The 26,951-nt window shown below is 37.0% G+C and overlaps 1 protein-coding gene across 7 annotated transcripts in view; it reads right to left on the bottom strand.

Moving 5' to 3' along the window:
- Positions 1 to 26,951, bottom strand: part of ITPR2 (inositol 1,4,5-trisphosphate receptor type 2) — a 537,466-nt gene that overhangs the window by 162,104 nt on the left and 348,411 nt on the right. For all 7 annotated transcript variants that reach the window (XM_064284462.1, XM_064284460.1, XM_064284461.1 and 4 more), the window contains 8 exons: positions 17,641 to 17,749; positions 16,824 to 17,011; positions 14,355 to 14,538; positions 13,396 to 13,652; positions 10,345 to 10,545; positions 7,509 to 7,619; positions 3,155 to 3,250; positions 1,532 to 1,654 (listed from right to left, as the gene is read on the bottom strand). In XM_064284462.1, coding sequence (XP_064140532.1) covers positions 1,532 to 1,654; positions 3,155 to 3,250; positions 7,509 to 7,619; positions 10,345 to 10,545; positions 13,396 to 13,652; positions 14,355 to 14,538; positions 16,824 to 17,011; positions 17,641 to 17,749 — 1,269 coding nt within the window. The remainder of the gene's footprint in view (positions 1 to 1,531; positions 1,655 to 3,154; positions 3,251 to 7,508; positions 7,620 to 10,344; positions 10,546 to 13,395; positions 13,653 to 14,354; positions 14,539 to 16,823; positions 17,012 to 17,640; positions 17,750 to 26,951) is intronic.

Genomic DNA, 26,951 nt, shown 5'->3' with positions numbered 1-26,951 from the left:
TTTTTTTAAAATTCCCTTACACTGTTGTAAAAATTATACTCATTTATAATCATAAGACAGTAACACCAAGGGAAGGGCAAGAAAAAAGAGCAACCTTTAAAAACAGAGCCTTTCAAAATCTGACCTTGTATCTAGCAATGCTGACTCAGTCAACTGACAAGATGTACTATGAAGCAAGAGAAGGGAGAGTATGTCAATGGGAAGAAAAGACTTTGTGAAAGTCTACACTTTATTACGTAAAAAAGAGAGAGCTATTAGAGCTAAAATCAAATTGGCATATGTAAGTTTAAATTTTTTAACTTTTAAACAAATCTGTATTACCCCCCACCCCACCCCACCCCCAAAAAAAACAATGAACCTGTTGCCATGGAGTTAATTCCAACCCATAGCAACCCAGAGTAGTAGAATTGTCCCACAGAAAATGCAAATCTAAAGTTGTTCTTTCTGTTAATGGAATTAATCAAATAACACTTACAAGTGCCTGTTTTCATAAGTTATTATAAAACTGAAGTGGTTCCTTCAAAAGAATTTAAAATTTAGCCTTATATTTGTTAGAAGTTCAGCAGAAACCAATTAAAGGCTGCTGGTGGCACAGTGCTTAAGAGCTATAGCTGCTAACCAAAGGGTTCGCAGTTCGAATTCACCAGGTGCTCCTTGGAAACCATATGGGGCAGTTCTGCTCTGTCCTATAGGGTCGCTATGAGTCAGAATTGACTCGAAGGCAACAGTTTTTTTGGGGGGAGGGGGTTATTTTATGGCTTACGTATGGCTACAATTTAAGGAGGCCAGAAGCTTGCCCTGATTAGACTGGAATTTACCCCATACTTTACGCTCTGTCTCCTCAGTAAACTCCCCTCCTTTCTCCTTTGGGATTTCTGCTTGTCACCATAGGTTATTTACTCCTCAGGCTCTCATGAGGAACTGTCTCCTCCCTCCTGGCCCAACGGTTTTTTGAACCAAGTATTGTTTTCTCACGAGTTGTTTCCTTGTACTTCCTTGGGAACATAATCAGGCATTGTGGGAGTTTGTCCCTCTCTTTGGCCCAGATCTTGGAGGGCAAGTTCTGAACAAATGAAGGAACCAGAACTTGAAAATATGGTAATAGGTCACTGATACAAAACATGACTGTTAGGATTAACAAAAATATATATTGTTAATTGTAAACAAATATATTTATATATGTACATATACACAAACACATACATACCTGTGTGTGTGTGTAATAAACATATATATTTATAAATGTACATACACACACACACATATATACCTCTGTGTGTGTGTCTGTGTGTGTGTCTGTGTCTGTGTCTGTGTCTGTGAAAACCCTGGTGGCATAGTAGTTAAGAGCATGGCTGCTAACCAAAAGGCCAGGAGTTCAAATCCACCAGGTACTCCTTGGAAACCATATGACGCAGTTCTACTTTGTCCTATAGGGTCACTATAAGTTGGAATCCACTTGATGGCAATGGGTGTATATATATATACATATATATACACACACACATATATATATATACATAAAATGTGATACCTGGTGGGCCAGAATGTAGATATTGTGTCCAACATCTTTTGGGGAAACACCATCATCTCCGCCCTCGTCATCCCCATGATCACATTCTAATCCCTGGTTATAGGCATTCTTCATCACATCCACCTATTAAAAAAAAAAAGTAACAAAGAGACCTGAGATATCACAAAACAAGATATATTTTACATTTTCTATGAAACATAATTAAAAATTGGAAAGCTTCCTGAGACACAAAAAGTATAAAAGGACTCTTAGTGAAAATGACCTTGGAAACCAACTTTATTTAACATCACTTTCAACAAGGAAGCATTTTCCTGCAACAGTCCCTATTTTCCTTTGAAACTTTCACTTTGATTTTTGAATGTCAATAGGGTTGAAGTTTCCAAAAATACAAATTAAGAGATTTGGAAGCCTAGTAAGCATCCATTATTTACTAAGCACCTACTAGATAACAGCACATATTGTGCTAGACACTGCACTGGGCAGTGAGAATCCAACAGTGAATATGACACAGTGTCAGACCTCAAAGAACTTACTGTCTGACAGGAGAGACAGCAAGTAAAGAGGCAAACACAGCAGAGTGTCGTCAGTACTACAGCAGGGCTGAGTGTAAGCTGCCAAAGAAGCACAGAACAGGGGCACCTAACTCAGGCGAGAGGTTGAGGGTGGACCTTAAGGAAGGAGTGGATGAGAGGGCAAAGGTGTTATAGGTAGAGGAATAACATTTTCAAAGGGCTTTTGTGGAGTGCTGTTGGCTTACCAGTGTTGACTGAATATGTAACTCATTGCCCCATATGACCATAAGGATAGGGAATACCTTGCTCCTCTTAACTGACTGCTTTGTAGACAGTAAACTCTCATTAAATATAATCTATATAGAACCACATCTTATTTCCTTATCTACCCTTCTCAACTCCATTCGTCACTAGTAAGGAGAAAGCAAACCAGTGTAATGCCAGCCTTTCATAGGATTTCCCCAGCATACCCACAGTATTTGCGCTGATGTGAGTGAGACTTGTACTACTGGGCTATATGATTTAAGCACATTCTCAATGCTTTTGAAAACCCAGTGCCTTTAAAGCATGCCTATACTACTTCATTATTTGTAGAACATTTGTGAGGAGGAAATCATAACTTACAACAGGAAGACGCACTAGTGATCTCTGTGGAATCCCTATCAAGTCTCTGCACAATTCTCTCTAGGCCAGGTATTGCATGACATTTCACTGACAAGAACGAAACAAAATTTTTATTTTCTAGAAAGAAGGTATAAATCAATTTTCAAGGGATGCAAATGTTTTTTACACATCTTCCCTGTATATTCAAATGCATTGGTAAACTAGAGCAAATTTCTTTTTCTAGCAAAAAGCATTTGCAGATAGTTGAGTGTGGCAATTCGTTAAGAAAAGTGTTTGGAGTGGATAAAACTAATGAAGTCATAAGGATCCAAATCACATAGGCCTTTGCCATCATGGAGCGTTCTGTATTCATAATGGCAGGACATGATGTGTCATTACACGTTGGTAAAGGAGTAAAAGTCAGTAGATATTTTTCCTGAAACTCATGCTATAAATTTGTCCCTTTCAGGCTACAAGTTATTAACACAGCTTTCAAGAACTTTCTTACCAGTTCCCTGGGCCTCATGTTAAAAAGAATTCTTTCCGCGTTCTCGCTGTCATGTCTGCTCTCCATAATGGCCAGCAAAAGCTTGGAGGCATTGTTCTAGAGAAAGAGAATGATTTAATGCAAAGTCTATTTCATGGATGAACAATTCCCTGCTTTTGTTTTAATTGACATTACCAGGACCATTTTTTTTTAATCAGAATTTTAAACCGCTAATTTTTGTCTTCTTAACATTTTAAAATAGGATGTTTTACTTTAGTCAACACAAAATAAAACTAATGAATCATGTGAGATATATTACAAGAGATAGTTTAAATATTGGTGAAAAGGTTTTAAATGCAAAATTGATTTTTCACATAATACGTTAAAAATATAATCCTATTTTCCTTCACTATTTCCCAAATAGGCATATTTATGACGATGTATTAACAAGACAGTAAGATGAGCAGATATTAATGACATATATTACAGAAATGTTTCATTATATAGTTGAAAGACTTTAGCATAACTGATTTTAAGATTAGCTTTAACATAATGGTTTTAAACAGTAGCACATATTGGCAAATCAAAACTTCTAAATAAATTTGAGCAATAACTAGTAAGAATTAATCATAAAATTCTGAAGTCATGAGTTAAGTTTCAGGAAATAAAATATAAATGTATTGATAACTTTTACTACCATCTCTAGATGGTACGTATGAAAACGTTTACCATCTTGGTTCTGGAATAATAACATTTTCTATTTCTGCTTAACAGAGAATGAAAATAGCTTATGTTGTCTCCCATGAGTTCTAATTTGGTCTACAAATACACTGTTTCTAACATTTTTACCTATAGATATTTCATGGATATAAAAACTGTGTCTGATACAGTCAATTTATAATCCAAAAAGGGCGCCAGAGAGTTAAGATAAACCTGACACGCAAAGCACAACATCCTAAATGCCTTGAAAGATGCTTCCTGATATTGTTTTCAATGTGCTGCCATAGAATTTTGGCAAAATTGCAAATGTAAAAAATACCCAGGAGATGTTTCTACAGTATTTTTGTGATATTCACTTAGATAGAAATCTCAACACAAAATCTTTGATTGGAACACAAAAGAAAGATAGTCACCATGGCTTTAAGATGTTTCTAAATGACTCAAAGTTAACATTTTACAGGACAAGATATTAAGCTGAGTCAGTTGTTGGTTCTATGTAGACATTACTGCATATATTTTGTTACAATTGTACAAATTAATTCGACTGAGTAGTTTTAATACCAAATGCTATCCAACGATTTTTTCTTTCAAAAGTACAGCCTGAAGAGCCTTTTTAAATGACTAATCTTAGTAAATGATGATGATGACAACAATGATGATACTACCCATTATGAAAAGATTTGGTATAGTTTTTATGGGGGAGAGAGGGTTTTTTTTTTTCTCCTGTTCCATTTTTATTTTTTACAGATTTGTACCAATTCTAATACCCATTTTTACAACCTAGCATCTCCTAAAATTTTTTTTTAAAATACTAATAAGGTTCCAAGACTGATAACCTGTTGTTGTTGAGCTGATTCCAACTCATAGCAACCCTATAGGACAGAACAGAACTGCCCCTAGGGTTTCCAAGGAGAGGCTGATGGATTCGAACTGCGGTCAGTTTGGTTAGCAGCCAAGCTCTTAACCACTACACCACCAGGGTCCATGGAGAGTTTAAATTCTTAGAGTGATCTAAACTGACCCTCATAGAATTCAAAGCATATGACCTGGTAACATTGACTATTCTCTAAAGAACCATGCTTACCAGGCTTAATATATAATAGCTTTAAAATAGATCCAATTTTGGAATGCTATTGGCAACATATTTTTCCCCCCTTTGCCTATCTTCTTTTTTATTGTATGTTGGAAGAATAAAAATGTTTTAAATGACCTGCTGAAATCTGAATCAATCTGAAAGTACAAGCAGCTATATATACTACAGAAATCAAGTGGATGTGTCAGTATTAGTAGAAAACTTTCTCCCAAAGGAAGACTGGTTCTTTAAAAAAAAAAAAAAAATTTACAAATTCAGCACTTCATATTCACAGATCAGTTATGAAAATAAAAGGACAAGACATACGTATAAAACAACTCATAAAATCTTATACTGTATGAATATATAAAGTTTAGTATACCTAAAATGGGTTGTTAAGCAATTAAATTTAGGTGTAAAAGATATGAAGCAAAACTTTAATTATTTTAAACTATCACATCTCTATAATGTTACTGAGAATTTATCATTTAAAGCACCCTACCTATTGAAGTCTCCAAATTTGCCAATAGAATATGGCTGAATATGTTCACATACTGAATACGTACATCACCTCACAGACTGTTTTAAAAGGCATACTCACCTCATTCTTTAAGTAGAAACATTTAAATATTTCAAATCAAATCCATACATTTAATATTTTAGGCAACCCTTGATTTATCTGACTGTCATGTTTTAAAAGGTATGCATAAATTATGCTTATAAAATAAAAATGTAAATAATCTTAAAAAAAATTTTTTTATCTGAATAGCTAAAAACCTCTTTGTACTGTAAAGTAATATCCATCATTTAATTTTTTTTACATCCCACCCTGGTAAATAATATATATGCCTACGCTTTATTTTAAATTGATGAATTATTTAGTATTTCCCCCCATTAAGTTGTATTAATTAAAGTGAGATTTAAAGGTATGGTCTTTAATAAAGGATTTAACAAGCCAAAGACCAAGGTTTCTGAATGTAGTTTATGAATTAAAGTAAAGATAAATTTAAGATGAAATACAAAAAACTATCAGATAAGCCTCGCCTGACTTCACCAACTGAAGCATGATGTTAATGAGGTGAAAGGCACAAATTCAACCTACATATGGATCACCTTCATTCTAATCTATGAATGGAAGAACCCAAATTTATACATGTTGCAAATGTAAACAGTGTAAAGGCACAAACTCGTCACTTCTATTAAAAGACACATTTGCTTACTAACAGCCATTAGCACAATCCTCATGTAAGTACAAGATACACGCATCCCATTATATATCTAAATCTACATCTAGACACAGAATTTTAAAAATATCACCTTTATTCTTCTTGGCCATAAATTTACCCAAAGTTAAATTGAATTATATTTCCTATGATTTTTTTTTTTATGATATTAGATAGATCTGTCTTCATAGGAAATTATATTTAATCAGTGATATTTGTTACCTGTTTAACATTAAATATAATCACATAGTCTTTAATAATTCATCTCAATTGAATTATCATGCCTCAGCATTTGGAATTTATATAGTTTACTGTGTACATTCGTCTGTTTCCATTTGAATAATAAGATGAAATAAATTTTTAAAATGCCATTGCACTCCTGAGCTCTGATTAATGGAACTGCTGGGAAGTGTATACAATGCTTGAGTTAAAGGAACCTCTCAAAGGGAGTGTGAAATGGTTTATAATTTGGGGGAGAAAATAAAATTTTAATGTAAAAGAGAACCACTTTTAGGAAGGAGGCATAAAACTAAAATACACCACCCCTTCCACATTGTCTCATTAACTGTGACTTGCTAGGTCGAATTCTGTAGTCGAGATGAATTGAAAATATCTGGTGTAGTGAATGCTCAGCACTTTTTGCTTCTCTGCATAATGAAAAATGTAAAATAAAAACAGAAGGGAAATAGTGAAACATGAAGTGGCTGCTTGAAAGAACTTTCAATAAAATATCCTCCAATTGAATATTATCTCAAAGCTTATTTGACATTTTATCAACAATTTAGTGAGTATTATACTTTCGCTAGGAGCCCTGGTGGCTCATTGGTCAAGTGCTCGGCTGGTAACTGAAAGGTCAGCTGTCTGAACCCAGCAGCCACTCTGAAGGAGAAAGATGTAGCAATCTGCTTCTGTAAAGATTACAGCCTTGGAGACCTTATGGAGCAGGTCTACTCTGTTATATATGGTCGCTAGGAGTCGAAATCAACTCACTGTCCATGGTTTGGTTTTTGTTTTTTTGTACTTTTGCTATCTCTATTTTTATCAATTAATTAGTTGAAAAGTATGTAATAGCATGTTTTTTTTTAAAGAGCTAGATGAAGATTGTGAGTCAGCTCTGAAAGGGAGTTTTATATTGTTGTTGGGAACCATCGAGTCAATTTCCACTCATAGTGAACCCATATGACAGAGTAGAACTACCCCAGGGGGTGCAGGTTGCCAGGTCTTTCTCCATGGAGCCATCTTATGGGTTCAAAATGCCAACCTGTTAGCAACAGAGTGCTTAACAGTTGCACCACCAGAGTTCTTGGAGTTTTACATAGAAAATGTAAATTTTTCTCACTGAATAGTGGATTTACTTTACCTTTAGTTTGAGAACCAGGTCCATTCGGTATTTACCAAGAGGGTTTATGTCATTTAGAATCAAAGCAATGATGATATCAATCCCATTAGATTCATGAGTAGCGATACAAGTCTAGAAAACAAAAAGTTTGTAAAATAACATTCTATTTACATCATAACAGCACTAGAAATCTTGATGCCATAAAATAACCGAATCACTTCAGTTTTCTGACTTTTAAAACATAATTAAGATTTGACTTACCCTTTTAGGGAGAGTCTGCCTGTTGGTTGATTGGTTGATTAGTATTGATTAAATGACTTTGTGTGTAGAACACTGGGAGAAGCAAGTGTCTTTTAAAATATACTATGTTTACAGTGGGTTTATTTGATGGTTTATAAAATTAAAAAAAAAAAAAGGATGATTAACTTAAATACCTCATTGTTAGAGGAGTGTCTTAAATTTAGAATTTTAAAATGTGATCTATCCTGACTAAGAGAATACCCCCATTCACGAAAAGGGTGTGCCCCTTATTTCAGAGGTTTGTTAAGTAAATGTTAGTAGTAATGACGTAGCATTTTAATTTGGCAGCTACTTAATCCTACACAAGTGACAAGTCATGCTGCTGCACATGTTGGGTGGCAGCAAAGGCAGGGCAGCGGGGAGCCACCTGATGTTTTGGGGACACCCTGTTAATTATGGTGACTGACATAAAAGTTCAGCAGATTTCTTAAACTTAGGTTACTGATAAAACCAAAACCAAACCCATTGCCTTGGAGTTGATTTGACTCGTAGCTACCCTGTGGGACAAGGTAGAACTGCCCCACAGGGCTTCCAAGGCTGCAATTCTTTACAGAAGCAGACTGTCACATCTTTCTCCCATAGAGTGGCTCTTGGGTTCATACCGCCTACCTTTCAGTTAGCAGTCAAGTGCTTAACCACTGTGGCCACCAGGGTTCCTTAGGTCATTGATAAAATGTTCTTTATTAGGTAAACTTTACAAAACATCCCGAGAGATAAACATCCATATTTTGAAGGTTAAGCTCTATTGTGAAAGGGCTATAACTTAATTCATTTTACAGAACTGGAAAATCAGGAATTTGCAGCCTGGAATTTGAAAACCTACTTGTTCTCACATAGCACCTATTGTCAAGGGGTTTAAAGTATTGAACCCCTAGTGAGTTAAGTGTGAAAGAGAAAAACCAAGGCAACTCTGCAATGACTGCTTTTTCAAAATAAGCCTTTTCTCTCCCCTTGTACCTGGAAATTTTTATTCCTCTAACACAGTTCTGGTGTACATAGGGCCATTATGAGTCGGAACTGACTCGACGACACCTGACAACGCAGAGGAAGATGTTTCCATCCAACTTCTACATTTCCTGAGGTTCTTCTGCTCATTAAAGTGTTTGCCAAACTTAGAGGAAATCTATTTGCAGGTCATCTCTGGAATCTGCTAGCAACCGTATTTCTTTCCATACATTTTCAAAGTATGGGGTTCATGTTATTAGTAGTTTTTACTTTTAGAGCTTACCTGCTTTAGTAAATAACTTTCAGAACTCAAAAGTATGGAACAAAATGGCTTTCCATGGATAAACGAAAAATACATATATATATATGTGTTTTCTATTATATATAGATTATACATGGTTTTACCAACAATAAAACCAAATCTCTGATTTTGTATATTTTTCCTTAACTTTAAATCAACAGTTAGGTTTTCTTGTATCATTCCTTTAGAAGACTGGAACATAATAATATAGGGACATACAGGGCAAAATCAACAAATTCTTTAAGTGTGTCATATCTACATATTGTAAAAAAAGGGAAAAAATCCCCATAAGAAATTATTTAGGCCAGTAATTGTGTTTTTAGTCTATGTTTACAATGCATGTATGTATATATGTGTGTTTATGTGAATATGTACATGTGTGTAAACATTTGTACTATATGTATATGTGTATACATGTAATTGACAATAGAAAAGAAAATTTCTTTTCCCATTTATTGCCTGTATCAAGCATTTAGGTTTGCTCCCAATGGCTTCTTTTAAAATTTTACCCAGAAATGTTTGTGATTTGAAAACCTTTTCTTGTAGGGTTGGATCCATAGTTATGATCTATAATGCCTGAGTGGACGTTGAACAGTCAGTAAACTCCAGAGTGACTCTTCCTTGCCTTTACTGCCCCAGATGTTCTGCTCATCTCCCCACAATGTATTCTTAATATCCAAGAAAATGGAATCAACAGACAGACATTCTGGGAGAGAGAGTTGAAACTCTGCCCTGAAAAACGTGATACAGTTAAATAGCACTATATTTACCAGTGCTCAAAAGACCTGAGTTTTAGGAAGGGCTCTACCACTTGCTGATTCTGTTACTCTGAGACACTGGGAAAGTCACTTAATCTCTGAGTCTGAGCCTATTCATCGGCAAAATGGGAGCAATAATACCTGCTTCAAAAGTTTACTGTAAGCATAAAGGAGATAATATATACAACCCACTCTAGTGGAGACAGAGGAGCCAAGGGGAGTTTATTCTACAGATCCTGGAATGATTCACTAGAGACGAAAGCTGAGCAATGGTGAAGAAACATATCTCACTCTTTTCAATAAGTCTGATTTTCATCTTGAACAGTTTTATGGGAATTTTCTTTTATGATAAAATTAAATAAAAATATGGCACAGTATTCAGCAGTCTATAATTCAGTCTTTGTATATTTTGGTACAAAAGTAAACATATCTGGCAAAGCAAGAAGACCTTTTAGATAAAGGTACACAAAGGTTGATTCTTTCACCAACTTAATCCTTTTGCTAATAAGTTAGTCATGAATACTTCTGCATGAAGAACTGCTTTCACAGTTACCTGATTTTCATGGCATGGGCCCTGGCAATACTCAGTTAAGCTCTCCAGGGTCTGATTGACCAGAGCTACGTTCTTCTCATTGATGTAGAGACCTAAGAGGCCCAAGCCGCCAGTTGTACTTCCACAAATGCAGTCCAAAAACTGAAGGGTCTCACAGACAAGGTTGTAATTTGTTTTGTTGTTTTGATTCCTCAAGAAGTTCTAAAGGCAAAAGAAAACACGCCCAAGGAGTTAAGAAACAAAACACTGTGCTAACTGTTTTTGTCTTCTATGTGTGTCTGCCTAGCTCAAAAAGATCCCCACAGCAGTGCAGGATGGAATTGTTCTTTATAAAGAAAGTGTTTACATTTATTGAAACATTTATAGGTTTAAGGGAAGAAGTCTCCTAGGTTTTTCCTCAAGCATCTACATTTATCAGTATAACCCAAAAACCAAAACTGTTGCCATCAAGTTGATTCTGACTCATAGTGACTCGATAAGACAGAGTAGAACTGCCCCATAGGGTTTCCAAGGCTGTAATCTTTACAGAAGCAGACTGCAGCATTTCTCTCCCGCGGAGCCACTGTACCTTCAACCTTTCGGCTAGTAGCCAAGCATTTAACCACTATGCCAGCAGGGTTCCACCTATCAGTATAGTTCATAATAAACACTTCTCAATATCATTGTCTTAAAACTATATAACCCAGAGGGCAAAGATAGTAGGTATGAGGGAAAAGAAAAGAACAAAAGGAAACTAGAAAAAAGAGGTCCTTTGGAAAGGAAGCAATCAAGTTTTTAAATAATGACTTTTAAGTAAATGATCCCTTACAAACAGTACAGCATCACTGTTCACTGAGTATACGTGATACAACCATTTTGGAGGGCAACCTGGAAGCATCTATCAAAACTTTCAGTTTACATACACTTCCACTCCTAGTTATTCCAGACACCGTATATGCCCATAAGCACACAAAGAGGTTCACAACACACTGCTTATAGTAGCAAAAACTGGAAACCATATCATACCCACTGGATCATGACTGGTTAAATAAATAATGGTACATCCAAACACTGGAATACTAAGAAGCTATAAAAATGAGATACTTCCACATGCCATAAACATAATCTAGTAATAAGCAATTTATTACTGAGATATATTAATAAATGAAAAAACTAAGTTGAAGAACACTATGTATAGTATAACCCCAAATGTGTTTGTTTCAGGTCTTTTTAAAGGCATACATGCACAAATTTATATGCTTATAGGAACACAAAAATTTCTGAAGGGAAACACAAACTGTTAACAGTCATTTTGGGGGGAATACCCCTGGGGAAAGGGTAAGCAGGAAGAGAAGCCTTTATTTTCTTTATTATTTTTTATTAATTTATTTAACTTATTACTTGAATTTGTTTTTACCATTCTTATTTAAACAACCATTGTCTAAGTGGTGGTTTCTACATTGCCTGATCCTACACTCCTATTGTAAAATGTTTGATCAGATGCTATATGACATATATATGTTATACATTGACAGAACTTGATGGGTTAAAATGAGCACATAGGCTTATATCCAGTGTCCTCCCTCCAGAAGGAATTATTTCTGGCCTTTGCTCTTCAACAACTTGGCAGCTGTCCTTCCAAGTTATGGTGGGGTAATCCATAAGAGTCATGGCTTTTCATACATCCTTTAATTCCAGGCTTCTCACCCCCTTGGAGGACATTTATTCCAATACATATGAATCTAACTCTATTACCAACCCAGAACAACTGTACTCCAGATCCTTACTAGAGAAGACATCTTCAAACTCTGCTGTCTCTCTAATTAATATTAGATGTGTGCTCTTCGGAACATTGAACATATAGAGAAAATCCAGGGGCAGGAGGCTGTGGTACACTTCCCAGGATTTACTGCAGAAATTCCAGTCAGTTTCACTGTAATTCATTACTGAAGTCTAGTTGGTGGGTTTTTTTTTTTTAGTTGGTGGGTAGTCAACTATGCCACTTACTAGTATGGATGACTCAGCATGATTGGAGGTGTGTCTCACCTGAAGATGGTCTGCTGATTGGAACCCTTTCAGATAAACATACTCACCTTCAATCATGTCAATTAACTTTTTCACCTTTCATGTGTTTGTCCGTGGTGACATGAGCAGTGTGTATGAATAATGGAAAAAAAAAAGTCCAACATTCCTAGGCACCCCTAAGTTTATCTCTCTGATGAAGGAAAATGTAGCAAAGAATATCTAAGACCGGGACTATATTCATTTACAAAGGCATCAACCTTCATTGTTGTAAAATATCCTCTTCTATATTAGCTCTTGTTTCTAATGAAGACATAAATATAGTAAATATTCTCTCTTAATAAATACGAATCGGTGAATTGTAAATGTGGAAGTTGTGCTGGGCAATGTTTTAACATGTATATTTTTACCACAAAAAGGAAAAAAATGAAATATGAATTAGGATGGAAACAATGAAAGCCTCTGAAGCCTATAAAATCATGAAAGGGATTAAAAAAAACCATTACCATCAAGTCAATTCTGACTCACAGCAACCCTATAGAACAGAGTAGAACTGCTCCATCAGGTTCCTAAGGAGCAGCTGATGGATTTGAACTGCTGACCTTTTGGTTCACAGCTGAGCTCTTAACCACTGTGTCACCAGGGCTCCATGGAAGGTATACCCAAAAAAACCAACCCCCTTGCCGTCGAGTCGATTCCGACTCATAGCGACCCTACAGATGAGGTAAATATGACCTTCCTCATCATATACCAGAATATTAGTATTAGGTGATGCCCACTGAGGCTTAAACAATTTGATTTGAGGATACACAGAATGATAGTATATGAGCCCAATTTTCTCATGAATAAAGGTATTTTCCTCACATTTTTCTTCACTTAGAAAAGTTCCTTCCCATTTCAGAGAAGCAGTATTGGTTTTATTGATTCTCTCTCTAAAACTCCTTGTTGGTTTTATTTGAATTTAATTACTTATAACCATGGGCTGTAGTCTCACTTTCAGTGTAGATCAGAACACACTCGCTGGGTGAGTTCGCAAAATAAAATAAATACCTGCAGTTCCCGGTTGTGGTTCTCGCACAGTAACTGAAGAAATCTCAGGATCGGTTGCATAATGGCGATTGCAGGACTCATCGTTACTTCCTCTGCAGACTTTTCCTCAGCATTTCCTGCGTCTGGTCCTGCACACATAATGTCTATTTCTGGATCCATTTCTCTTCTGTATACACAATACGCTCTGGATGTTGCCGAAGACGCTTCTGTTAACTGCCCTTTCATTCCCTCTTTTAAATGTAATGATGAATCTCTTACTGAAAATAAAGCAGTGCTCTTATATTTCTGAACTAATTTCCTTTGGCTAATTAAAAGACAACCAGGTACCTAAATTCTTTAAAAATGAAATCAAAAAAACATCTGACAAGAGGTACAATGATTTTCCAAAAAGGAGTTAAGATAGCAACAAAAGGTTAAGTTTGCAATAGGACATAATAAAAAGATTTTAATGCTTAGCCAATTGCAGGAGGGCTCATGTTTTTCCGATATATATAAAACATAAGAGTCCATATATACAAAAAGTGAGGAAAATACAGCAAACTTCAAAATGTTAAAATCTTTATAATTCATGTTTAGTACATTGAGGCTTTTGTTATTCCAAATACCAAGAAACTCTCAAAGGAGATTAGTGCTATAATTTCTGTTCCTAAAGTTTAAATTTCATGAACACTTAAAAGGTTTGAGGCAGTTGTTCTTTAGCATGCATGTCACAATAAAATCAAACATTTTCATGTCACTGGTTGATTTGCACTGATAATGTCTTGTTTAAGTATGGGTCTGCAGAGCTATTTCAGGGTCAACCCAAGACCATACTAATTTAAGGATGAAGCTCCATGCTCAAAGCCACAGCTAGGATAATTAGAACAAGGTAAGTGAGAAAATAAAGATAAGTGGTATCTAAACACTATTACCCTCTTTTCTCTTACTCTTTTCTCCCAAATACTGAAATATTTCTTTACCTCTCATTCTTGGACCAGATGTCATCAATTCATTGTCATCATCCCTTTTTTTGATACCTAAATCTATGGTATTTACTGTCACTGTTGATCTTATCTCTTTCTGAGCAGCCTTCATTCGGTCGTACAGGACTTTGAAGAATTTCTCTGACTTTTTTTGTTCATGCAACTGCTGGTAGAAGGAATACTGCAAGAAAACATATTTTAAGGTATCAACACCCAAGAGGAGAAAAACTGTGTCTTTATGCTTAAAATAAACATAAGCATTATAGATAAAAGCACACATTTAAAGTGCTATCCATTATTATTTCACAGATAGACAGGTTTTGCCAGTCTCTTGTATTATTTAATGTTTTTTTTTAGTAATAGCCTCTATTTACTTAGCACTTTCTATCAAAATCCAACACATTTTATATGTTAATTCATCCTTATAATATATTAAAAAGATTTACAAACTGTAAGAAGTTGTACCCAAAGAGATCTTTGATTTTTATATTATTATAGGGTCATGCATTGATTCAACACACACGCTCTAAGTCCAGCACTCATGCTATACTTACATCATGAGTGCCTACTATGTGCCAGGCCCTATGCTATCAGTAAGTGAGAACAAAAAGAAAAAGCAATCACAATCCCTTGCCCTCATGAGTTTATAATGAGGAAAACAACCACTAGTCCAGTGATCATGTTATGTAAAGTGACCTCATGGAGAGTTACCAAGAGTTATTTTTCTCTTTATTTCACTTGCACTACATTTAATTTAGAATGCGTTACCATGGCAGCCTCACCTGTGGGAATCCACTGATAAACGGGTACTAAGTTCTTTTGGTAGATAATTAACCACATCCCTTTGCATGGAATCTAGGATAAGCCCACCTTAAAATGAATTTTAGTGAATAATGATGTCTACAGGGTTCAACCCTATGAGTATGATAAAACAGATCTTTGTGAGATGGGGAAATACTGAAACTTGAGAATATTTGACCTAGCCATTGTCTGCTCAGTACCTTACGGAAGTATCCAGCAGAAGGAAGATACAGGAGGGGTGATATGCTCCAGAGAAGACATAATTTGAAAGGGATGGGAGAAATTATAAATTATCCAGACTAAAAACCATGGGAGGGACACAACACTAATAAGATATATATAGTAAAAAATTATTAAAGAAACCAATCCAGGTAGCTGCAGTGATTTAAAGAGAGTTACATAACCTTGATGAGAGACAACATGAGGAAAATGTACCAAAATAAATAAATAACAATTTTCAGATCAAGTAAAAATGAACATAATCCAGTAAAAGAAAATCGAAACAGCCAAGTTGAGGGAGTTTGGTGCTTGCAGATCTGCTGTCTTGAAGGAATGCCTGAAGCCCTGACCCATAGGTCCTGGGACTTGTAAGCGAGACTCTAATGACACGGGAACGTCTGAAGTGGTTGCTTGTCCTGCAATTTTAGATATGTGCAATGTATATACACGGAGTTCTATGAAACCTTAGAAGTCAGCTTCACACCTACAAGAGGAAGCTCCTGAGCAGAGGACTAGCAATTCCTCTAGGAAACAGGCCAAAAAATCACAGTAACCATAGCAACTACAGTGAAACAGTGCAGTCTGTTAATTCAAAGGATAGACGTGACATTAGCAGACCTCTACGGTCCTACAAATTAAGCTGATGCTCAATCCCTAATATTTTCAATAAAAAGGGGTTGGAAGGTGGAAGGAGGTTCCAGTATATTAATGAGGAAGTTATAGGAACCTTATGGCTCTATTATAACAAAATTTTAGAATTTATGAAATTCTTTTGCAACATATTCTTAATGAAACTTGCAACACAACTATGAAATAAATGGAGGGTGCTCCTATTTCCATTTCACAGATTAATAAAATGAAGTTTAGTGACGTTAAATGATTTACCCAATCACCAGTGAAAAACGCACTTACTAAAAAAAAAATTTTTTTTATTTGGATTTTTTAATACGGTGAAATAGAGTAAAATTTTTAGTATTATGGAGTTCAGTGTAATAGCACTGTGAGATTGGGGGTGACGAGTAGTTACTGTTTGAAGCTTCTGAAAATGTATGTGGGGGTGGTGATGAGATGGGTGGTGAATGTTATTGAAACCTGCTACAATACCAAATATCCTGTTAGGAGTATATGTATATTACCTCATATAACTAACAAATTTAATTCTTAGACGAAGTTCAAGTGTTATTTTTATCTTCAGGAATTTGACCTAAAACTTCCCTAAACAAATCAGAATTTCTGGTATAATGTTAGAAGTGTACTTCTAAGGAATGGTCTGTTTTACTGGATAGTTTCTGCAGCAAATCACATAGATTTATAAGGAAAATGTGATACATAGACTTTTTTCTGAGATAGTAATGAAAAGTTAAAGAAAAACACTACTTCCTTTGGCTGCCATGACAATAAGAATTACAAATGACAACCGTAATGCCCATGATGATAAACAGGTACCTGTGTTTGTGTATTTCCTCCTTCAAGCAATGCAATGCCAAGTAAAATGCCTTCTGAAAATATTCTGTCATTTTTGGTGTTCACTATAACGTCAATGACAAGTTCAGATGCACCTTCTTTATCCAGAAGACACTGAATATCTGACATTGATATCCCCATCTTATCTGAATCTTGTCCAGAAAAGCCTCCTGCGATGAGGAAAGAAAAAAACTGAATTACAGACATAATTAGCAAATAAGGTTTTCCAATTCTTAAACCTTAAGAATATCTATTACTGGTACTTTTTACCCTATAAAGTTAAATATAATAGAAACTGGGGTAAAAAAAACAAATCAAAAGTTATTTAAAAAAAAACTTACTAAATCATTAAATGCTTTTGCTTAATAAAAAATACTTTAGAAGAAGAAAACTAGTTTATTTTTGCCTGTAATTTATAGATTAAGAAATTATGACTCAGTTTAATCATTTTCCCAAAGTCAAACCCATGGCTGTTGAGTTGATTCCGACTCATAGCGACCCTGTAGGCAGCGAAGAACTGCCCCATAGAGTTTCCAAGTAGCGCCTGGTGGATGTGAACTGCTGACCTTTTGGTTAGCAGCTGTAGCTCTTAACAACTACACCACCTGGGTTTCCAAAAGGCAGATATAATCCTAATGTTCAAATCTGTTGCTTTGTAAACCCCAAGTTGTGCAAAGATTTTTAATAATGTTTGTTAAATGAATCTTTTACATTTGTGCCATTTTAGATAAAATACTAGAGTTAACAGTGACATGACAACATGAGGATTCTAAACTGAGACAAAAGTGATGAGCCTTACCTCCCACTTGTGTACTTTTGGAGTAGGCTCCTGATAGGTGTCCATTCACACTAACTCCATAATCACCTTTAAAATATCGATTGAGGAGTATTTTTCTTAATGTGTTACCCTAATAAAAAGGATAAGAAAAGTGTTGGTTATGGTTTCCTTTTTCAAATAAAAGTGAAAAATGTAAATATTAAAATGTCATTAAAACCTACATTTTATGGATGATGTTAAGACCTGGAAAAAAATGTATTTTATACTGCAGAGTATTTTCTAAAGCAAAAATTTACAAATACTTTTCAATAAAATTATAACAATTCTTTCCCCCCCCCAAATAAAAAAGAAAAATAGCACTTTCAATAGAATATACTAGAAAAATCAGAAATGCTATAAACGTAAGATTTCTTTAAAAAGTGAGGGTTCCTGTGTTGATAAGAATACTTGTGGTAATAATAAACACCTTAAGAACTGGAAAGCAAAAACCTTAGTTGTAGGAGCTTGGTGTAAAAAAAAAAAAAAAGCTAGAAATGTGCTCGGCACATACCAAAGAAAACAAGCTCGATAAAACAGAGTAATTGTACATAAATTGCAAGATGCTTTATTCGGAAGATGGTGGGCAAAACAGTGTATTCCTGTATCAAACGTTAATACAATAACTCCTAAGTCTTCAATTTTGTACTGGTTACAAGACATTTTTTTGAAATAATATATTTTGCTATATAATCACTTAGAGATACGAATCATGTTGTTGCTATTAGGTGGAATCCAACTCATATTGACCCCATGTGACACAGCAGAACTGCCTCATAGAGTTGCCTAAACCGTATTCTTTATGGAAGCCAACTGCCAGGCCTTTCTCCCACAGAGCTGGTGTGTGGGTTCGAACCACCAACCTTTCAGCAGCTGAGCATTTAACCATTGTGCCAGTGCTCCTATAAGAATCAGAGATATAACTCTCAATCTTCCCTTTTTAAGTCTTAAATATTTTAATTGGTTATTAATTAAAAAAAAACTAGTTTTTAAAATGATTGTTGTCTAAACTGTTTAAATCAACTACTAACGTGTTACTCCCATTTTGTAGGTGAGAGAACTGTGACCCCAAGCTTAAGTCATTGAGCAAGCCCTGAACACAATTCTGATTGTACAATGCAGCCCATGTCCCCATGCCATGCTGCACCCTGCCCCCAGCATACTTCCCTTTTGTGCCTGGACACATGTATCCTAGTGTCCCTTCTTGCTGTCATGTTTTGGTTTTCCTTCTTTCTCAAACTCATAACCTTTTGTCCTCAGTTTTCTTGCTGTGCTCCTCTCCCCACCACTGCCCCCCGCCCCGTGTCTCTCAGTTCATCATAATATGGGGGCTTGTGTGTTGCTGTGATGCTGCGAGCTATGCCACCGATATTCAAATACCAGCAGGGTCACCCACGGAGGACAGGTTTCAGCTGAGCTTCCAGACTAAGACAGACTAGGAAGAAGGACCTGACAATCTACTTCTGAAAAGCATTAGCCAGTAAAAACCTTACGAATAGCAGTGGAACATTGTCTGATATAGTGCGGAAGATGAGCCCCCCAGGTTGGAAGGCACTCAAAAGATGACTGGGGAAGAGCTGCCTCCTCAAAGTAGAGTCGACCTTAATGACGTGGATGGAGTAAAGCTTTCAGGACCTTCATTTGCTGAGGTAGCACGACTCAAAATGAGAAGAAACAGCTGCAAACATCCATTAATAATCAGAACCTGGAATGTACGAAGTATGATTCTAGGAAAATTGGAAATCATCAAAAATGAAATGGAACGCATAAACATCGATATCCTAGGCATTAGTAAGCTGAAATGGACTGGTATTGGCCATTTTGAATCAGACAATCACGTAGTCTTCTATGCTGGGAATGACGACTCAAAGAGGAATGGTGTTGCATTCATCATCGGAAAGAACGTTTCAAGATGGATCCTTAAGTACAACGCTGTCAGTGATAGGATAATATCCACGCGACTACAAGGAAGACCAGTTAATACAACTATTATTCAAATTTACGCACCAACCACTAGGGCCAAAGATAAAGAAATGAAGATTTTTATCAGCTCCTGCAGTCTGAAATTGATCGAACATGCAATCAAGACACATTGATAACTACTGGCGATTGTAATGCAAAAGTTGGAAACAAAGAAGGATCAGTAGTTAGAAAATATGGCCTTGGCAATAGAAAAAATGCCAGAGATCGAATGATAGAATTTTGCAAGACCAACGACTTCTTCAATGCAAATACCTTCTTTCACCAATATAAATAGTGACTATACACATGGACCTCGTCAGATGGAACACACAGAAATCAAATTGACTACATCTGTGGAAAGAAGCGATGGAAAAGCTCAATATCATCAGTCAGAACAAGGCCAGGGGCCGACTGTGGAACAGACCATCAACTGCTCATATGCAAGTTCAAGCTGAAACTGAGGAAAATCAGAGCAAGTCCAAGAGAGCCAAAATATGACCTTGAGTATATCCCACCTGAATTTAGAGACCATCTCAAGAATAGATTTTATGCATTGAACACTAGCGAACAAAGACCAGATGAGTTGCGGAATGACATCAAGGACATCATCCATGAAGAAAGCAAGAGGTCACTGAAAAGATAGGAAAGAAAGAAAAGACCAAGGTGGATGTCAGAGGAGACTCTGAAACTTGCTCTTGAGTGTCGAGCAGCTAAAGCAAAAGGAAGAATTGATGAAGTAAAAGAACTGAACAGAAGATTTCAAAGGGCCTCTCGAGAAGACAAAGTATTATAATGACAGGTGCAAAGATCTGGAGATGGAAAACCAAAAGGGAAGAACATGCTCAGCGTTTCTCAAGCTGAAAGAACTGAAGAAAAAATTCAGGCCTCAAGTTCAAATAGTGAAGGATTCCATGGGGAAAATATTAAATGACGCAGGAAGCATCAAAAGAAGATGGAAGGAATACACAGAGTCATTATACCAAAAAGAATTAGTCGATAGTCAACCATTTCAAGAGGTGGCATATGATCAGGAACTGATGGTACTGAAGGAAGAAGTCCAAGCTGCTCTGAAGGCATTCGCAAAAAACAAGGCTCCCGGAATTGATGGAATATCAATTGAGATGTTTCAACAAACAGATGCATTGCTGGACATGCTCACTCGTCTACGTCAAGAAATATGGAAGACAGCTTCCTGGCCACCTGATTGGAAGAGATCCATATTTATGCTTATTCCCAAGAAAGGTGATCCAACCGAATGTGGAAATTCTCGAACAATATCATTAATGTCACACGGAAGCAAAATTCTGCTGAAGATCATTCAAAAACGGCTGCAGCAGTATATCGACAGGGAAGTGCCAGAAATTCAGGCTGGTTTCAGAAGAGGTCGTGGAACCAGGGATATCATTGCTGATGTCAGATGGATCCTGGCTGAAAGCAGAGAATACCAGAAGGATGTCAACCTCTGTTTTATTGACTATGCAAAGGCATTCGACTGTGTAGATCATAACAAATTATGGATAACACTGCAAAGAATCGGAATTCCAGAACACTTAATTGTGCTCATGAGGAGCCTTTACATAGGTCAAGAGGGAGTTGTTCAGACAGAACAAGGGGATACTGATTGGTTTAAAGTCAGGAAAGGTGTGCGTCAGGGTTGTACTCTTTCACCATACCTATTTAATCTATATGCTGAATAAATAATACGAGAAGCTGGACTATATGAAGAAGAACGGGGCATCGAGATTGGAGGAAGACTCATTAACAACCTGCATTATGCAGATGACACAACCTTGCTTGCTGAAAGTGAAGAGGACTTGAAGCATTTACTAATGAAGATCAAAGACCATAGCCTTCAGTATGGATTACACCTCAACATAAAGAAAACAAAAATCCTCACAACTGGACCAATGAGCAACATCATCATCGACGGAGAAAAGATTGAAGTTGTCAAGGATTTCATTTTACTGGGATCCACAATCAACAGCCACGGAAGCAGCCATCAAGAAATCAAAAGACGCATTGCATTGGGCAAATCTGCTGCAAAGGACCTCTTCAAAGTGTTGAAGAGCAAAGATGTCACCCTGAAGACTAAGGTGCGCCTGACCCAAGCCGTGGTATTTTCAATAGCATCATATGCATGTGAAAGCTGGACAATGAATAAGGAAGACCGAAGAAGAGTTGATGCCTTTCAATTGTGGTGTTAGCGAAGAATACTGAATATACCATGGACTACCAAAGAACAAACAAATCTATCTGTCTTAGAAGAAGTACAACCAGAATGCTCCTTAGAGGCAAGGATGGCGAGACTGTGTCTTACATACTTTGGACATGTTGTAAGGAGGGATCAGTTCCTGGAGGAGGACATCATGCTTGGCAGAGAACAGGGTTAGCAGAAAAGAGGAACACCCTCAACGAGGTGGATTGACACAGTGGCTGCAACAATGAGCTCAAGCATAACAACAATTGTAAGGATGGCGCAGGACTGGGCAGTGCTTCGTTCTGTTGTGCATAGGGTTGCTATGAGTTGGAACCGACTCCACAGCACCTAACAACAACCTCTCTCCACCTTCCCTCTTACCAACAACAATTTCATCTGATCCTTGGTTTCTGCAATCAATTTTGCAGGTCTTACTGTCAATTGTGTTTCCCCCAGCCTCGACCTCAATCTCTTCAACTTCTCATCCTGTATTCACTTAGATTTCCAAACCTATTTCTGGCGGTCCTACTGGCACCTCAAACTCAATATGTTCAGAGCAGGGGCTTCACTAGGGTTGGTGTCATCCAGTGTGGTAACTCATAATGTCACCACTGCCTGGGCCTGAGTGGGCAGGGCCAGCTGGCGAACCCCACCTAGCGGGTGGAGTGGCACAGCCCGTCCCTCCTGTGGCTCCCATGGCTCTTCCACTCTCCCACTGGCCAAGGCAGAGACCCTCCTCTCCACCCAATGGTAGGTGCTGTAGCCTGGCTTCCTGTACCCTATGACTGACAGGTGACAGAGGGGGGCAGGAGTGGTGACAAGTTACCACATTGGGTGACGGGTGACACTAATCCTAGTGATGTTACTGCCTTGGTGGCCCTTCCCCCAGTGCTGCTGCCTCCCCCTGCCCCCCCCCACCCCTGCCGCCCAGCACCACAGCCCTGCTGCCAGGATACTGGAGCCATTTGGGTGTCACCCACTCTGACAGTGTCAGGGGTAAGGTCCGCACACCCCCTCCCACCTCTCTAGTAATGCCACTGGTTCAAGACAGAATATTCCTTTTCTTTTAAACCTGTTTCCTTCTCAATTTCAATTTATTTTAAGGAGATCACAGTCAGTCTGGTCATTTAGGCTCCACACTAAGGAATCATCCATTACCCCCTCAACTTGACAATGATTTGTGAAACCGTACCTACTCTACTTTTTTCTACTGTAGCTTACAATAGTGCCTTCATACATTATATTCTAACAAAACTGAACTATGTGATAAATTCTCAACCACAGTTTTCTCTTTCTCTTTGCTTGCGTCATATTTTCTGCCTGAATTGAACTTTTTCCATCTTTCTTATGGATTCATCCTATCTTCTTTCTTCATTCTACAAATATTCATTAAGCACATACTGTGTTTTAGGCACTCTCCTAAGTAAATAAAATAGAATCTCCCCTCAAAGAGTTTACAACAAAATAAGTTCAATGATAGAGATGTACACTAGGCACTATGGAAGCAGGTAAGAGGAAGCAATTGACTCCAAGGGGGCTTTCCTTTACATATCTGTGTGTCAACTTGGCTGGGCCATGATTCTCAGTGTATTGGCAGTCGTATAATGTTGTGATCACTTCCCAGTTGAGATCTGATATGTGATCACCCCCATGATGGGATCTGCTGTGAGTAGCCAGTCAGTTGAAAGCGAGTTTCCTTGGGCATGTGGCCTGCATCAAATACGAGCAGGCACTGTGGCAAGGCTCCAGAGCTTTTGCTCAGTCTCGATCCTGCAGCTGGCTCCTGTTCATCTGACTTCTGATTCTTGGGAGTTTCTTGTCTTTATAGCGACTTTTATTTTTTGGTTCTTTAATTCTTAGAACATGCATTTATTATTGTCTTGCATTTTATTCCTTTGGGATTCATTCATATAAGGGTATGGTAAGTAAAGGTGATGCCTAGTCTTAGAAGAAATAGTGAGGTGGAAGAGCTTATTCTACCAATGAATACAACTCTACAATCCCTTATAAAACCTAAGTGGGATACCTAGAGGAGACGTCAGAAATGAAAATAGTCTTTAAAAAAAAGAGAGAGAGAGAGAAAGCGAAGGACCTTTTGAGTTGGACTAATTTCATGTGGCCAAAATTTGATCCTTCCAGAAGGAGGGGAAAAATAGAACAAAACATTTCTTTGGAAAATTTATTTTACTATAGCAGAAGGATACACTATGAAAGAACTTCTGGCCTATAAACGATGAGGTTAAAGTATTAAGCTGAGGAGAAAAATGTGAGGTCATACCCTTAAAGGGTAGTTCAGTTTTTGTATTAACCATGGTTCTCTCCTCTACAAATTAATGTAGTGCTTCTCCTTCTAATCCTGTGAGATGCAGTTGTCCCTTCTGTAGTGAGTAAAGCTGACAAACATGAAATTGCACAAGTTAGTGTCATTGTCTGGAAGAGAACCTGTTGTGAGTAGAGGCCTCGATCCTTGTGAACCAGCCACCTTTTTACTTTCTGTAAAAGAGAATTTACTCGCATGTTTTAATCACACTACTCCAAGAACCCAACTAAGAAATAAATAATGGTTTATATGTTTTTTATAAAAAGGAGAAATGATAGAAAATGGTTTTATATTCTTTATTTTTTTAAAAAAGTGATGCACTTTAAATTGCTAGAAGAAGAAAGCTGTTCATAACAGACCATAGAGTACAACTTGTGCTCTTTAAAACAAATTTCATATTTGCCATGATTTCTAAATTCTCTTTAAGCATATAAAAATAAAATCAAGGTGCTTATCAGATTCATAAGCATCAAAATTAAATAAGCAACACTCTTCTTGTATCCTATTCCAGCCTAGTTAGAACCATATATTTTCTAACTACATAATACTCATGGGGCAGTTGGTTCAGTGGTAGAATTCTCATCTTCTATGCAGGAGATCAGGGTTCAATTCCCAGCCAATACAACTCATGCACAACTACCACCTGTCTCTCATTGGCGGCTTGCATGTTGCTATGACGCTGAACAGGTTTCAGCAGAACTTCCAGATTAAAATGGGCCAGGAAGAAAGACCCAGCAATGTACTGAAAAATCAGCCAATGAAAACCCTATGGATCACAATGGTCCATTGCACATGGGGTCACCATGAGTCAGGAGGCCAACTTGATGACAGCTAACAGCAACAGCAACAATGTAATATTCAGATGTAATAGTTAGAATGTCATAGAAAGGGAGCTCCCTATATCTTAACTCTTAACTCTGGAGCCACACTGCCTGGCTTCAAATCCCCTCGAAGCCACATACTTCCTGGGAGATCTTGAGCAAGTTACTTTACTGCTCTGCGTTTCAGTTAATCAATTTGAAAATGAAATAGTTATAGTACCTACCCTCATAGGGTTTCTGTGATGGTTAAATTGGTAACAACACAGAAAGTATTTTTAGAAGAGTGCCTACATAGTGTTAGTTGATGCTATTATTGCTAGTATTAAAATTTCCAAACTCATGAAACAGTTTATCACTTACAACATGCTTTTGTACACACTTTCTTAGTTTTTATCAAACATAAAAAAATTTCTAATATACTACTAAGAAAACAGCAAAGATAGTAAGTGATAAACTGACTGCAAATCCTAATTGTAGCTGCTGCTAATCATTTCTTGAAATAACACCCTGTGAGCTAATGTGACAAAGCCACCCCAAACCATGTATACCCTTCACCATATAAAACGGATCTTATGAACTTCAACTAAAGTGGAAAAATCCACTTTGTTTCAAACACTATAGTTTTTAATAGCAAAGATAAACTCTGGGGCTAAAAATTAATGATGAACTAGGTACAGAGGGAACAGGATTTTGTTCTGTTGGACTTAGTAGTTCTCATTTAAGAATGGGAAAACTTTAGATATTGCTACATCATAAACTCACCAGGCCTCACTTCTGTCAGCAAACATGGAGTCTGTCTTGAAGAATGAGAGCTAAGTGCTGTGTCCCAGCCCGCTTTGGGCATTCTCAGTAGTCTGCACTATCTGGGATGGGGAACAGTGGTGACAGCTCAGATGGGAGTCACTTCCACAAATACCCTAAACTCAAAAAAAGTAACTGCAAAGCCATTTTCAGAAATGCTAATGCCAGGTTGTAAGTAATTACCTTAGAGCTATAATTGCCATGGGAGAAATTTGGGAAGAAGTAAAAGCACATGAAGCAATTTTGGAAAGAATTCCACCACAGTTGAGAAGTTGGACTTCTATACTGGTTCTTCAAACCCGAAATGAATTCCTGACAGGACTTCCCATGGAAGATGCCTTTGTTGGGTTAGGCCAAGTAGTTAGGAATGTCGTTTACAGTCTTTTCAGTATCAGAGTCAATTCCAGGCCACCAGACACAGTTGTTAGCCAATGTCTTCATGTGAACACTTCCCAGATGTGTTAAATGTACTGTAGCCAAGATAACTAACAACCACCTTCTGAAATTACAACAAAATATCTCCATAAAAAGACATCTTTTGTGGCCAGAGAAGTCATGCCAATAGTTTGTAAATGTTTGAGAACATCTCCCCACCCCCAGCCGCTTCCTATTACACTAAATCCAATCTACCAAAAATTAAGAAACTCAGGAATTGCTGTCTATAATGGATGGGAAGCAGAGTAAAAATGTATCCCTCCTAAACACACACACACACAAAAAAAAAAAAAAACAGGAAGGACTAAAGATTTTCTTTGATTTTTGAGAAAGCGCAATACTGTTTGCCTTGAATAGGTGTTAATGGCAGCAGGAAGGAATAAACCCAGGATGCAATATTTGAGGTACTGATTCCACAGGTTTACCCCTCCCCTTGGATAAATGATACACAAAAGTAATACTTTTCCATTGTGGACAACATAATCTAGACATCATCAACATATGACACTATAACCAGAGTCCTAGAAAACTAAATCCTCAACTGGAAATTCGAAAGGTAATGAGAGTTGCAAAGGAAAAATGCTTAATTTAGGTTTTTCCCTCAAAGACTAATGATTAGCTATTAATCAGCAAGGACAAGATCTTCAAGGATGTATGATTGTATATACCTGTGGTCTCCATATAGTCTCATTTTAATGTTAAACTTTAGTATTAACACAGTTGATGTTTTACTAACTTTTTGGTTTAAAGGCAACATGTT

Source organism: Loxodonta africana, chromosome 4 (assembly GCF_030014295.1).
Source record: "Loxodonta africana isolate mLoxAfr1 chromosome 4, mLoxAfr1.hap2, whole genome shotgun sequence".
In the NCBI taxonomy this organism is placed as follows: Eukaryota; Metazoa; Chordata; class Mammalia; order Proboscidea; family Elephantidae; genus Loxodonta; species Loxodonta africana.
The sequence above is the reverse complement of the archived record's forward strand: the minus strand, read 5'-3'. Positions and strand labels throughout refer to the sequence as shown.